The sequence below is a fragment of the Dermacentor albipictus genome, chromosome 5, assembly GCF_038994185.2.
Source record: "Dermacentor albipictus isolate Rhodes 1998 colony chromosome 5, USDA_Dalb.pri_finalv2, whole genome shotgun sequence".
NCBI lineage: Eukaryota > Metazoa > Arthropoda > Arachnida > Ixodida > Ixodidae > Dermacentor > Dermacentor albipictus.
The window spans coordinates 438,924-453,232 of NC_091825.1; the positions used below are offsets into that span (position 1 = coordinate 438,924).

General features: G+C 48.3%; 1 protein-coding gene and 1 long non-coding RNA gene across 6 annotated transcripts in view; one reads left to right on the forward strand and one right to left on the reverse strand.

The window, feature by feature from the left end:
- The first annotated feature begins 1,583 nt into the window (after positions 1–1,583).
- On the forward strand, positions 1,584–10,965 carry LOC135912384 (uncharacterized). The gene is made up of 4 exons (XR_010567642.1): positions 1,584–1,708; positions 2,243–2,346; positions 2,460–2,544; positions 10,810–10,965. It is a non-coding gene; the product is annotated as an uncharacterized lncRNA (long non-coding RNA).
- A 2,741-nt stretch (positions 10,966–13,706) lies between these two features.
- DCTN4-p62 (dynactin subunit 4) overlaps positions 13,707–14,309 on the reverse strand; it is a 438,984-nt gene continuing 438,381 nt past the window's right edge. For all 5 annotated transcript variants that reach the window (XM_065444866.2, XM_070538189.1, XM_065444867.2 and 2 more), the window contains one exon: positions 13,707–13,904. In XM_065444866.2, the coding sequence (XP_065300938.1) occupies positions 13,767–13,904 (138 nt within the window). In that variant the 3' untranslated portion in view covers positions 13,707–13,766. The remainder of the gene's footprint in view (positions 13,905–14,309) is intronic.

The window sequence follows — 14,309 nt, forward strand, 5'->3', positions numbered from 1 at the left end:
ATTGCTTGCTGGGATTGCACCCCGGCGCACCGCCGATTTTCTCGGTGCTAGACGTGGCAACGGAAAACCGCTCCAACAGGGTGCGCTTCCGGTGATCGTGGATGGTCGGTGCGCACCGGTGCGGTTGATCGACGATGAAAGTGCGCACCAAGGCGCCCCGGTGCGGGTGATCGAGATTATTAGAGAGAGAGAGTAAAACTTTATTGAATGTAAATAAAATAAGGCATGATGGTTGGAGCCACTATTCCAGGGCCCCACTGGCACGAGCGGCTCGCTGGGCTTGGTCCAGAAGAGCCAACTGGCTCTCCCGACCCTCGTCCGCAAGCCATGCCTCCTACTGCCTATTCCTCATTAGTGGATGTTCGTGTAATATGGGACTGTCTATGTGCGGAGGCCTCCTGGGGCACTCCCATGTGATGTGTTTTAGTGTGGGTGTGTCTGTGCACCACGGGCACTCGTCAGTGAACCTCGTGGGGTGTATTCTGTGTAGGTGGTGCAGGTTGGGGTATGTATTCGTCTGAATACGACGCCAGTCCCTCTCCTGTTGGCTGTTTAAATCGGAGTGAGGATGTCCAAAACGTCTCCGCTCCTGCCTTTGCTGTAGGAGGATGTCACGAAAATTCGGTGGAAGGTCGCACGCCTAAAGCGCGACGGTATCAATTCCGATGTCGATGCGACCGCAGTCACGCTTCCTGAGGCCCTAGGGTTCAGAGATAATAATAATGTAAATAAATACGCGGTGGAAATTAGCAAAAGGCGATTGGAGGATTGGTGGCTCAAAAGCAGAGAGGTGACATACGATTAAAAGTGTAGGAAGACGTATTTAAAGAAAATCGCGAATTTTAGTAACGCACAGCACAGGTAAATAAAAATAAAAGGCAAAATAAAAAGCTGAGTATGGTGGCAACTGCCATCACTTAGTTTCAACCTACCTTCCATCCATTCCATCCGTCCAGCGCGAATCGGTGTGCGGCGTGGTGTTATCAGGCCTGGCCCCGCACACTCTCAAGTTCTATCGATCGCCACAGAGGGCGAAAAATCAACCGCGGCGCGTTCCAGCATAAGCGCGTGAGTGGAGCTACTGTAATTCGGTCGCATACTTTCATTTGTATCTTTTCTACTAGGGGCGCTCAACGCGGCTCAATATTTGATCTATAAATGCACTAATAATAACCGTCAAACATAGTTAACATGTAACTTTCTGCAAAATAACAAACAAGTGTTTTTATTAAACTTACGTTATTAAAGCCTGTGCTTTATTAGGTGAATAAAGGTTTTGAAACCTCACTGACGTGTGATAAGCAGCAGCCCACTGGTATCGATTGCAGTCCGTGCTGTTTATCGATTCAAATTGCACGGCGGTTATATTTGCGAACGGGTTGGTCCTTGCCTTTGTGCAGCATCACGCAGGTTCATCTTAATTAGCCAGCCATATCTCAGCCAGTTTATGCGTCCAACATTCGATAGCCGCTACCAGACGATCTTGCTTAAAGAAGGTAAATTTTATCAGCTGCGGCGTTTCACTGGCGTAATGGGTACATACACGGCTTCCGTCGTCAGTGGTCTGCCGCGTCTAGCCGCGTAATGACGGTTGCTTGAAAAAAATGTACGAACTAGCGTGAAAACTCGTCGCTGGAACCAAGCACTGTCTGTCTGGAAACTACCCAAGAAAGCGGATTAACCTTGCAGCGTCTGGGTGTGTGCACTGGTGAGTCAAAAAACAGTGCTTCACATTTTCAACTTTCAATTTCTTCGTGTGCAAGGCGGGTAAAACAGATTGCTGTAGTCATTTATTTTTTCAGTGTGGAAAATCATAATAATGTTATTGCTCTTCAAAGGCAATTCAAACAAGGCACTTGTTATTTTGCCACGTTGCTAAAATTCCTAACACGGAGGACAGTGTAAAAAATAAATAGTTTTGGCTATGTCTGCATGAATGATACACTGCGCTAAATTCGCAGCAAATTAGTGCAAGTGTACTTCCGGTAATATACTTGGATTAATATCATTTAATACATAATAAAATTAGTGTTTATTACCTAGTAGCTCGCAAAAAAATTAATCCAGGCTTAGCAAAGCACTGCCCGCACAAGGGCACCATTGAAAGAAATGCACACTCAAAACAGTGCTGTGTGTGTTTTCTTTCATGGTGCGTTTTGTGCACTGTTTTTAATCATACATGAATCACAATCTCGCCCACGCTTCCACCATACTAACTGAGGCTTTCTTCTTTTGTCTCCAGCCTCCAAGATGCTGCTCATATTTGATCACCACTTTGGACTCTATTGTCTCTGGAAGTACAAGTCACCAGTGAATATGTCACCACAGAGGCACAATCCTCGCAAGGTGTGTTTATGAACACTTCAACTAGAACGGTGATTTGTTCTTTCATTGGACAAAATTTTGTTTCACCATTCTTTGCGTGCATGTTGTCATGGCTTCATGATTTCTCTCTTCAGGAAGAAGGACAAAAGAGAGGTTATTGGTTTGCAAGCTGCCCACGCCAAGCCATAAGAAGCTCAACGGACACCATAATAACAACAGGTCCTGTTGAACTACGTGCCTCATCATGAAATGTTTGCATGTTTACCAGATAGAGGGCTGTGAGCCCTATCAGGAAAGCAACAGTCAACAGTTTTGCATCGTACTGAGCGGGAATGCTAAAATTTGACATACAAGCTTGCTTGAATTTAAGGACATTTTATGACAATCTGAAAAGTAACAAGTTGAGTCCCAACTTGTTTCTTTTCTCGTCATGTAGCAAGCTTCTACTTGGTAATGCACAAATTCTGTCATTTGCTATTTGAAAATCAAATTGGTGGGCATCACCAACATGTATCACATGCTCCTTCACAGCGTTAATTTGTTGCATGAAACTGCAAATAACTTTAAAGCCTTCAAAACCACTCCGTGCAATTTTGAGGAAATGATGCTTCATGTTCACTGAAACTCTGGCAGTCACTCTACTTTATCATTCTATTTTTTCTAAGTACGCTCAGGGCCGTATGCCATAAAGAGGGGAGTGGGTACAAAGCAGTAGAGTAAAACAAACAAACAAGAGCAGTGAGTTTTGGTAATAAAATGATTCTCCTGATTATACGATGTTAGCTAATGTAGTGCAAAAAGAAGTTTGTTATCGGTGATGGCTACGATACTTGAGAGAAGGTGGTTACATTCCTCAGATGTACGGGGGATGAAAGATTGAAAGAAAGACTTCGTGTAGCAGACTTGAAAGACTTGAAATGTACTTGAGGCAATGGTATGAAGTTGTCGTGAAGTGTGGTATGATGGAAAATTTTATGAAATAGCGAAACATGGCAACTAGCTAGGGGAATAAGTGCTGGTTAGCTTCATTAAGGTTATACTCGTGGTACAGTTATAATTAGAAAGAATGATACGAGCAGAGTTATGTTGTACTAGTTCAAGTGAAGTAGTAAGACTATCGCGACTGGGATCCGATATTGCAGATCCATGTTCAAGTTTTGAGCGTATTAGCGTCTTGTAAAGGTGTAGTTTTAAAGTAGACAGTGCTTTGGAAAAGTTGCACGGTAAGTACCCGAGCAGGTGAATTGCATTGGCAATTACATGCTCTATATTGGTCCAATTTAATTTATTTGTAATGTGTACACCAATATATTTGTAGTACATGATGAAATCTAAGGGAGCATTTTTAAGATCGTTAAGATCGAACTAGATCTGGATATTGCATTTCTCATTTGCAAAAATCAATAACTAGGCTAGCCCTGCACCACAGGCAACTTCACACAACAGGCCTCGAACATGACGAACCAATAAATCAATTTTTCTTTCTCTTCAAACAGCAGATGACATACCTGAGGACAGAGTGTTCACAAAGTTTTTGAAATATACTTGACGTTTGGCTTAACATTCAGCCAATGAACAGGGGACAAGCAAGGGAAGCCTCAGCGTAGGAACTTATCTTCGTCACTGCCCTCACAAATATGTTTGATTTTTCAAACGTTGGCTACAGGCTTAGGCTCCCCTTGCTCAAGTGATGGCTCCCCTTACAAAAGTGACGTGTTCATCTCCTTGTAACTTTCTTGCATTGTTTGAACACGCAAACCGAGATGTTCACAAAACGGAAATGTTCAAGTTAAAGTACTCGAACCTTTCTTTTGTCTTTCTTTTTTTTGCAACATAAAAGGATAAGAAGTTCGTATTTACTGAATCCATTTTCCAATCTGGTTTGAGCTCAGAGCTGTCCTTCGCCTTTTAGAGAATTTAAGGTCACACTGCTGCCACTGATTGAGAAATAAAAAAAAACATAGAACATTTTGCTCATCTTCGTTGCTAAATTATTATGCTGTCATTCAGGCAGAGTCTGAAATATCGGTTGTCCTTAACGTGGTGTCTATGTGGCATGTGCAGTGCTGCAAAGTTGTGCTACGGCACAATATGTGCGATCACGAAAGGCCAGCAGTGTGAAGACGACGACGACGATTAGATGCTAGCGCGGGCTGTTGCCTCTTGGCCTAGCGCAGCGTATTTTCCTTGTAAATATATTTGTACATAGCTTTTCGTCTGCGTCATCCTACGTAACATATCTGGTGGAGGTGGACGTTCCCTGTACCTCGTCACGGAGCTTCGCAGTGGACGGTACGTCGAGCCTTCCTTCATGGCTCCCGGCGACGACAACCCGACTCCGCCGGCTCCGACACCTGCTGCCCCTTCGACGACCTACATCACTCTCCCCGCTACCCGTGATCCTGGCGTATTCTCGGGCCACGATGGGGAAGACGTCGATGACTGGATCAGCCTCTATGAACACGTCAGCCGCAATAACCGGTGGGACCCTACTATTATGCTCGCCAACGTAGTCTTTTACCTCGGTGGCACACCTCGAGTTTGGTATCGCACGCACGAAGATGAGCTCACCAGTTGGGATTCACTTAAGACACAGCTTCGAGACATGTTCGGCAACCCCTACGGTCAAAAACTTGCCGCGCAGAAGGCGCTTTCCGGCCGTGTGCAGACGTCAACAGAGCCCTATGTCACATACATTCAGGACGTCTTGGCTCTGTGCCGCAAAGTTGACACCCACATGACTGAGTCCGACAAGGTTTCCCACATCCTCAAAGGCATTGCCGATGACGCCTTCAACTTGCTCGTTTGCAACAACGTAGCCACGGTGGATGCTGTTATAAAAGAGTGCCGCCGCCTGGAACTCGCCAAAAGCCGACGTATTGACCAGCAGTTTGCCCGTCTGCCCAACACCCGAGCGACATCTTCCTGTGCCGACGCTCCTCGTCCCAACAACACTGCCGATGTTACCAGGATCGTCCGGCGTGAGATCGAGGCCGCCTATCCGGCTGCCTTCGACTCCAGTCCCACCAACACATCTGCAGTCACGGTCTCACTGATCCAGGCAGTTGTCCGCCAGGAGTTTGAAAACATGGGTCTTCACACCATCTGCTCGGCCCATCGCCCTGCTACCCGCCCGGCCCATCGCCCTGATACCCGCCCGGCTTCTTCAATTTCGCCCCGTCCCGCATCTTCTTACCCACCACGTTTCCGCAACCCATCTGAGTGGCGCACTGCTGACGACAAGCCTATTTGTTTCCACTGCCATCGCATCGGGCACATTTCTCGGCACTGTCGTAGTCGCTGGAGTTCCCCGATCCGGTCTACTTATACTGCCTACTCTCACCCCTCAGGTGGCCCTTCTCGTCCCTATGCCGCACGCTCCGATAATGCCGCCACTGATTCTCCTGCAACGAACCGCCCCTATTCTCGTTCGCCTTCGCCCCAACGACGACAATCTCGCTCTCCCCAGCCCCGTCGCTCCTATTCGCCGACTCCCTTCGGGCGCCGCTCCCAGCCGGAAAACTAGACGATGCAGCGCCTCGAGGTGACGCTGCATTGCTCCCTACGCCGCCAAATCCTCTACTGACTTTGCCCACTCATCTGAACCTTCTTGACGTGCACGTCGACGGTGTTTCCGTGTCTGCTCTCATAGACACTGGGGCGCATTTGTCCGTAATGAGCGCTGACCTTCGTAACCGGCTCAAGAAAATTATCACGCCCGCCACGACGCCTGTTGTCCGTGTCGCCGATGGTGGAACAGCCCCCGTAATTGGTATGTGTACCGCCCGCGTCTCCTTCGCCGATCGCTCAACAATCGTGCTATTCACAGTCATCGCCCACTGTCCCCACGACATCATCCTCGGCTTAGACTTCCTCTCCGCACATTCTGCTCTCATCGATTGTTCCGCCAGTACTCTCCGCCTTGACCTGCCTGTTCTGGATCCTACTGAACCACACCCCAGTCGCCTCAGTTCCGCCGACTTCGTTCGCTTGCCACCTTCGGCACTGACCTACGTTGACCTAGTGTCATCCCCACCAGTCCCCGACGGTCACTACATCGCGGCTCCTATGCAAGACGTCCTCCTTACACACGGGATCACAGTACCCCATACAGTTTTATCTATTACGGCGAATTGCGTCTGCCTGCCAGTGGTCAACTTTGGCTTGACGACACAAGTGCTGCCACGTGGGATGTCCTTGGCCCAGCTTTGTTCGTTCGAGGATCACTCAGTAGCATCCATTGCAGTAGACGACACTTCATCCGATACTTCTCTACCATCGCAGTCGACAAATTGTTCCATCGCTGACTTACGGAAAATGATTGCGCCCGACTTTCCCTCCGAGCACGCTCGTGAACTCTACCGCGTTCTGTTTTCCTACCACGATATTTTTGACTTTAACGATCGTCCTTTAGCCCAAACTACGGCTGTCAAACATCGCATTAATACCGGCGATGCCCCTCCTATTCATCGCCGCCCGTATCGAGTGTCACCAGCTGAGTGTCAAGTTATTCACGCAGAAGTTCGCAAAATGCTTGCCAAGAACATCATTGAACCGTCATGTAGTCCTTGGGCGTCACCGGTTGTGCTGGTAAAAAAGAAGGATGGCTCATGGCGCTTTTGCGTGGATTATCGGCACCTTAACAGGGTTACCAAAAAGGACGTGTACCCCCTACCTCGGATTGATGACGCCCTTGACTGCCTCTACGGTGCTCGCTATTTCTCCTCTATTGACCTTCGCTCCGGCTATTGGCAGATTGCTGTGGACGATCTCGACCGCGAGAAGACTGCCTTTGTGACACCCGACGGTCTTTATCAATTCAAGGTGATGCCTTTCGGCCTATGTAACGCTCCTGCCACTTTTGAACGCATGATGGACTCCCTTCTTCACGGTTTCAAATGGTCCGCGTGCTTGTGCTACTTGGACGACGTTATCGTATTCTCCCCAACGTTCGCTACGCACCTCGAGCGCCTCTCAGGAGTCCTGGACGTTTTTCGGCGAGCCGGACTGCAACTCAACGCATCGAAGTGCCAATTCGGCCGTCGCCAGATTACCGTCCTTGGACATCTCGTTGACGCGAACGGAGTGCAACCGGACCCAGGCAAGATCCATGCTGTTACGCACTTCCCTGTTCCGACGTGTGTCAAGGATGTGCGCAGCTTCATCGGCCTTTGTTCGTACTTCCGCCTTTTCGTGAGGAATTTCGCCGCCATAGCACGACCACTAACCGACCTTTTGAAAAAAGACTCTCCTTTCCAGTGGGGCGATAACGAGGCCTCTGCATTCTCTCATCTCATCGACATTCTCACAACGCCTCCCGTTCTGGCCCATTTCGATCCTTCTGCGCCTACCGAAGTCCGTACTGATGCCAGCGGTCACGGAATTGGAGCAGTACTAGCACAACGCCAGCGTGGCCACGACCGTGTTATCGCTTACGCCAGCAGGCTCCTCTCACCCGCGGAGCGCAACTATTCCATCACTGAGCGTGAGTGTCTGGCCCTAGTTTGGGCGGTTGCGAAATTCCGCCCATACTTATATGGCCGCTCCTTTTCCGTTGTCACAGACCATCACGCGCTTTGTTGGTTATGCTCATTGAAAGACCCTTCAGGAAGACTTGGTCGCTGGGCCTTACGCCTCCAAGAATATTCGTTCTCTGTCACCTACAAATCTGGCCGACTACACAAGGACGCTGACTGCCTGTCTCGCTACCCGGTAGACGAGCCTGACGACGCCGACAGTAGTACCGCCGACGGCATTTTCTCTGTGTCTGCCTTCGCTAACATCGCCGATGAGCAGTACCGAGACCTATCGCTGCGAGTACTCATCGAGCGTCTGCGCTCTACACCTACCGACGCATCCGTTCGCCGATATGTCCTCCAGGGCGGCATTCTGTACCGAAGGAGCTTCCTCCCTGATGGCCCTGATCTTCTTCTTGTCGTGCCAAAACATCTACGACAGGCTGTGCTCTTTGAGATGCATGACGCACCCACTGCAGGACATCTTGGCGTAACCCGCACGTACGACCGCGTCCGCCGCCGCTTCTATTGGCCTGGTCTCGCTCGCTCCGTTCGACGCTATGTTGCTGCCTGTGATCCCTGCCAGCGTCGGAAGACACCTCAGGTGCTACCTGCCGGTCATCTCCAGCCGATCACCGTCCCTGTGGAACCGTTCTTTCGTGTTGGATTAGACCTGCTCGGTCCCTTTCCCACGTCATCCTCTGGGAACAAATGGGTAGCCGTCGCGACTGATTACGCCACCCGATACGCTATCACTCGGGCTCTCCCTACCAGCTGCGCCACTGACGTCGCGGACTTTCTCTTGCGTGACATTATCTTGCTTCATGGCGCCCCGCGACAGCTGCTTACTGACCGTGGTCGAAACTTCCTCTCGAAAGTTATCGCTGACATTGTGCGTTCCTGCTCCATTCAACACAAACTGACTACTTCATACCATCCTCAAACCAATGGCCTGACAGAGCGGTTAAACCGTACTCTTACCGATATGCTGGCCAAGTACGTTTCCAAGGACCACCACGACTGGGACATTGCCCTTCCTTACGTAACATTTGCGTACAATTCTTCCCGGCACGACACCGCCGGATTTTCTCCCTTTTATCTCCTGTACGGTCGCGAACCTACCTTGCCCCTAGACACGGCACTTCCTCATGCTGCGGTCTCAACAAGCGAGTATGCGCGCGACGCCATCGCCCTCGCCGACCATGCACGCCAGCTTGCCCGTGCTCGACTTACGGCCTCACAGACCACTCAGCAGTGTCAGTACAACGCCCGCCATCGTGACGTACAGTTTTCACCTGGTGCGCTCGTGCTCCTGTGGTCGCCCTCTCGTCACGTCGGACTTTCAGAGAAACTTCTTTCGCGATACACAGGGCCCTACCGCGTGCTGCGCCAGGTGGCGCCTGTGACTTACGAAATTGCTCCTGTGGGCTCAATCTCGTCCTCTCCTGTGGCATCTAGTGATGTCGTACACGTCAGTAGGCTCAAGGCCTACTACACTGCTTCCGAGTCCGATCTTTAGTCGCTCCGGGACGGCGCTTTTGCAGCCGGGGGTAGTGCTACGGCACAATATGTGCGATCACGAAAGGCCAGCAGTGTGAAGACGACGACGACGATTAGATGCCAGCGCGGGCTGTTGCCTCTTGGCCTAGCGCAGCGTATTTTCCTTGTAAATATATTTGTACATAGCTTTTCGTCTGCGTCATCCTACGTAACAGTTGTCAGAATAATTCAGAATTTCCAAATTATTCATTGGTGACTACAGAAAAACCAGTGGTAAGGAGGTCGAAATCCCAGGCCTTGTCTAATGGTTACTTGGCTTGAGACCTTAAAAATAAAGCTATGTGTGCTGCATGCTTGTTGTTAATACTTAAAGTTCAAATAATATAGCAGAACCTCATTGAAACAATCCCTTTTCATAAGATTTTCCGGTGTCAATGTTCGTGATCAAGTTACGCTTCTTTTGACAGATAGGAAGGCAGACAACTACTTCAAACCCAGAGCTGATAGGCACAATGACTGTTTCGGATCAGACGTCTAGAGTGAATTGAAACGTAGGGCTGTATTCTCGAATGATTGCCTGCTTGCAAGTCCCTTTCGTCGATATCTGTAGGTCAAAAAATGAGTGCTGCTTGTGGCGTGCAGGCGATAGGCAATCGGTAGTAGAAGGGTTCCTATCGACATCTGAAGAGCAAACAGAAACGGGTTTGGAGGCTGGCTCTCAGCAATGCCGCCGTTCCCACTACCGACTGAGCCGTGTAGGCTCTGTTTATTCCAGTATTGCATATTGTGTGGACATGACTTAGCAATAGCAGACCTAAGAGCTGAGTATGCGATTCCCTGTTTAACAAGTTTGAAATGACAAGAAGAAAATTCAAGCAGTGGTTTCATTGCCCTATGCGAATAATGCCAATAGACGTGCTCCTCCTAGCCCTTTCCCTTAAAAGGCGAGTCGACTACGCCCCAACAACTGTAGACGGGCCGATTGGACTAAGGGTGGACAGTAGATTGTCGTTGAAGAAAAGGTTCAAGTCTGAATCAGTCACACATAACTGTCGCAGTTTCTTACGCGCGTCAAATAACGCCTCTTTCACTGATACTGTCGAGAAACGGATCCACGTAAAAAAAACTGCCAGTTCTTCGTTTTTTAAGCTGTCTAGCTATTTATCGTAGCATTCCACGCCGAAATTCTGTGTTTCTGCTTCAGCTCACCGTGCTCACCAAGATAATATTGGCTTGATTATGCTGCGGATATAGCGCCAGCCATTTTCAATGGTGCATTGTCATACAGTCAACTGATCTTTCAATGTGCAATTAATTTAATCCCGAGCAGCTCACCCAAAGAAGCATGTGAGGCAAGTCAGACATTGCAAATTGTGCAGAGTATAACAAAGCAGCAATTTCTTTTGTTCTACGCACAACAGCACACCTAAGTGGATTTTCCTTTTTTTTTCTTTCACTACGTGCACAGGTTCGCGCCGCCATAGTGGTCACCGCCCTCACAAATATGTTTGATTTTTCAAACATTGGCTACAGGCTTAGGCTCCCCTTGCTCAAGTGATGGCTCCCCTTACAAAAGTGACGTGTTCATCTCCTTGTAACCTTCTTGCATTGTTTGAACGCGCAAACCGAGATGTTTTTTCAACATCAAACCTTAAATTGCATTTTACAAGGATCCGTGAACATTAATTGCGCATACTTATATGTTTATTTAGTGTCCTTTTTTACACACAATATTGACAGAGGCCCTTGTAAGCATTGTCGTCTCCATAACGTTCCTCGCCTTCCTACGAGTATTCCACTTGTGACAAAGCCTTTACTGCTGCAGCTGAACACTAAATGTGCAGTAGAAATATCAAGAACACACAATATGCGATCTAAAATTTAGCATAACGTTTTTTTCCCTCTAGTCTTCGCGCCTATCGCCAATGTGTTATGAAAACAATGCGACATTGCAACTCGAGCTTACCTTACTGACAGTACATGTTTGCTGAGCCCTTCTTATGTTTATTTTTTAATCTAGCTGAAATTGTCGAAGGCAGACAACATACATATAGTACTGAACACGTCAAACAGCACTGTATGCAACACAAGTACTAGTGTAGGCGAGCACAATATCGTTGTCCTTGCTTTAGCGGCACGCCAAACGCGATGAGAAAACTTCACTCGAATTCAGCTTTCAATTCCCTTAAATAGATTACTATCTGTGCTTCTGTATGTTGTAAACTCAGTAACTGACATCATTAGCTCCACCTGACCTGTACGAAAATTTTTGTCATGTACTGCTTCATTCACGATTGACAATAAACAATGTAAGCTTACTTGTCTGACGTGTTTTTTTTTGCCAGTTGAGGCCTCTCGGTCACCTGGCGATATAATAAAGATACAGATAGTCATTTTAGAGTATCGTACACACGACACCGCTCCGAAAGCGGTAGCAAATCACCCAAAACCAGCGAGCGAGCAGTTCAGCGAACCCCTCCAGTCGGTACCGTAGCGGCCATATTGCTTAATACGTAATGATGATGATAATACTGCCAGCACCATCTCTAGGTCGCATACTTTAGTTCGCAACGCCACCGCTGCTATTATTTCCGTTGCACTGTCGAAGGTACAGTTTGTCTTCTCTAAGTTTGTATAGGTGTTCTGCAGTGTTATCGCGATGGCACCAAGCAGGAAACGCCACTACAGTGCCGCTTTCAAGCGAAAAGTTGTAATAGACGCAGAGGGATCGTCGAACCTTCAAGCCGGGCGGGACTTCGGCGTCGACGAGAAAAACGACCGTCGTTGGAGGGGACGACAGCAGCTTTTTGCGTGCGCCGCAACGAGGATGGCATTTAGCGGACCAAAGAAATGCCGTCACCACTTTGTTCGGACGCAGAGAGCAGCTGCCCTTCCAGTGACAACAGAAGTGCTCCAAGCGAAAGCTAGGGAACTTTCGAGGGAGAGAGGCCTAATGCCAAAGGATTTCAAAGCCAGCCGGGGCTGGCTTCAGAAATTCATGAAGCGCTTCGGCTTCAGTTTCCGACGTCGCACTTCAATCACCAAGAAGCTGCCAAGCGATTTCGAAGAAAAGCTGATAGCTTTTCAGCGCTACGTGCTGCGAAAGAGGGAAGCGGCAGGCTACAACCTTGGGCAAATCGGCAACGCTGACCAGACGGCTGTGTATTTTGATATGCCAGCGGCGTACACCGTGAATGAAAAGGGTGCCAAGGAGGTGAAGCTACGCTCTGCGGGCTACGAGGTGCAGCATGCAACTGTGATGCTGTGCTGCACAGCTGATGGACATATACTCCCTCTTTATATGATATTTAAAAAGAAGACACTGCCTGCTCGAGAAACTTTCCCAATAAATGTCATTGTGCGGGCAAATGAGAACGGGTGGATGACGGGTGCAATGGTGGAAGAGTGGGTTAAGATTCTGTGGCGACGGCATCCAGGAGCCCTTTTGACAAATAACTCGCTCCTTGTCGTCGACTCTTACCGTGGGCACTTCACTGACAACGTGAAGGCTGCGCTCGCCCAAGCGAACATGGACCTCGCTGTCATACCGGGCGGCACGACGGGCCGGTTGCAGCCACTTGATGCCTGCATCAACAAAGCTTTCAAGGATCGTCTGCGGAAGTATTACACGGACTGGTTGACTGACGAAGACCACATGCTAATGGCAACGGGCCGCATCACACGTGCATCGCAATCGCAGCTGGAGGCTGGGTAGCTGCAGCGTGGGACGACATCCCAGGTTCTTTGATCGTGCGCGCCTTTAAAAAGTGCAGCATACCTAATGCGCTTGGCGATACCGAAGATAGTGCACTGTTTGAAGGCGACAGCGACAAGGAACACAGCGACGAGTCTAGCAGTGACGACAACGTTGAATGAGCTCTGCACGTTCAGATTCAATAAATGCTGCTTGCATTTTGTGAACGCTGTACTCGCTTTTTTTTATGCTCGGCCTACATTCGAGGTAATATATAGATGTTTTTTTTTTGTTGGCTTCGGACTTTAGGGGGTCGGCGTAGAATCGGGGTCGGCATAGATTCGAGTAAATACGGTAGCTTGCACTCTATTTCAGTTGCACGCACGGTGTTGCAACAATAAATTAGAAAATTTTGTATGTTAAATAAATGCAGTTGTGTCTGCTCATTAAAGCATGCAAACAAGATCCACTGTTGTTGCAGCCGTTAAATGACTACTGTGAAAATAACCACATGTGCTATGTCTGCCAGGACGTGCTTAAAAGTTTGGTGCTTAAAACTTGTACAAGTTCTGTACAAGTACAAGTTGTACTTTAAAGAAACCTTACACAAATGTGTAACCATCACACCACTGGAAAAACAATACACCTACACAGATTGCCAGAAAAGACAATTTACTCCATGGAAATAACTTTTATTGGTTACAAGGTGCATAAACATTGAGCCAGTCAGCCTACGCAGGTGGCCGATATGAGCGGGTGCCCAAGTTGACAAGCACGGTGTGCGTCATCCACACCACTTCAGGTCTCCGGGGTTCAGCCTGCAGTTGCACCACCATGTTCGTAAAGTCATGCTTCAGACGGAATGCCACCTGGTGACATCAATGGAAAGCAGAGCACCAGTCATTTAGCCAACAGTAGAACAGGCAAGAAACCTTATGGCAATTAAAAAAAATAAAGCATGATGATTCCACATGCTCAAGCCACTGAAATTAATGGAAGATTTTCTTACCAAAAACAGCAAAAATAATGTACATGCATACTGTGGCCCAGTGTCAGTTTCAAAATGACAGTAAAACTTTGTTAGATGTTAGTACTGTGTGTGTCCTGTTCTTTGTACTAGTAGCACTACACTGAATGCCTCTGTGTAGTCATATACAGTCTGCTTTATGTTCAGTAGAAGATCTTTGGCAATACTTTAAAGATCTTGTGTTGCAATGCGTGAATAACTTTGTACCGACTAAAGTAATCACTGTCCGCAAGACCCGCCCATGGAT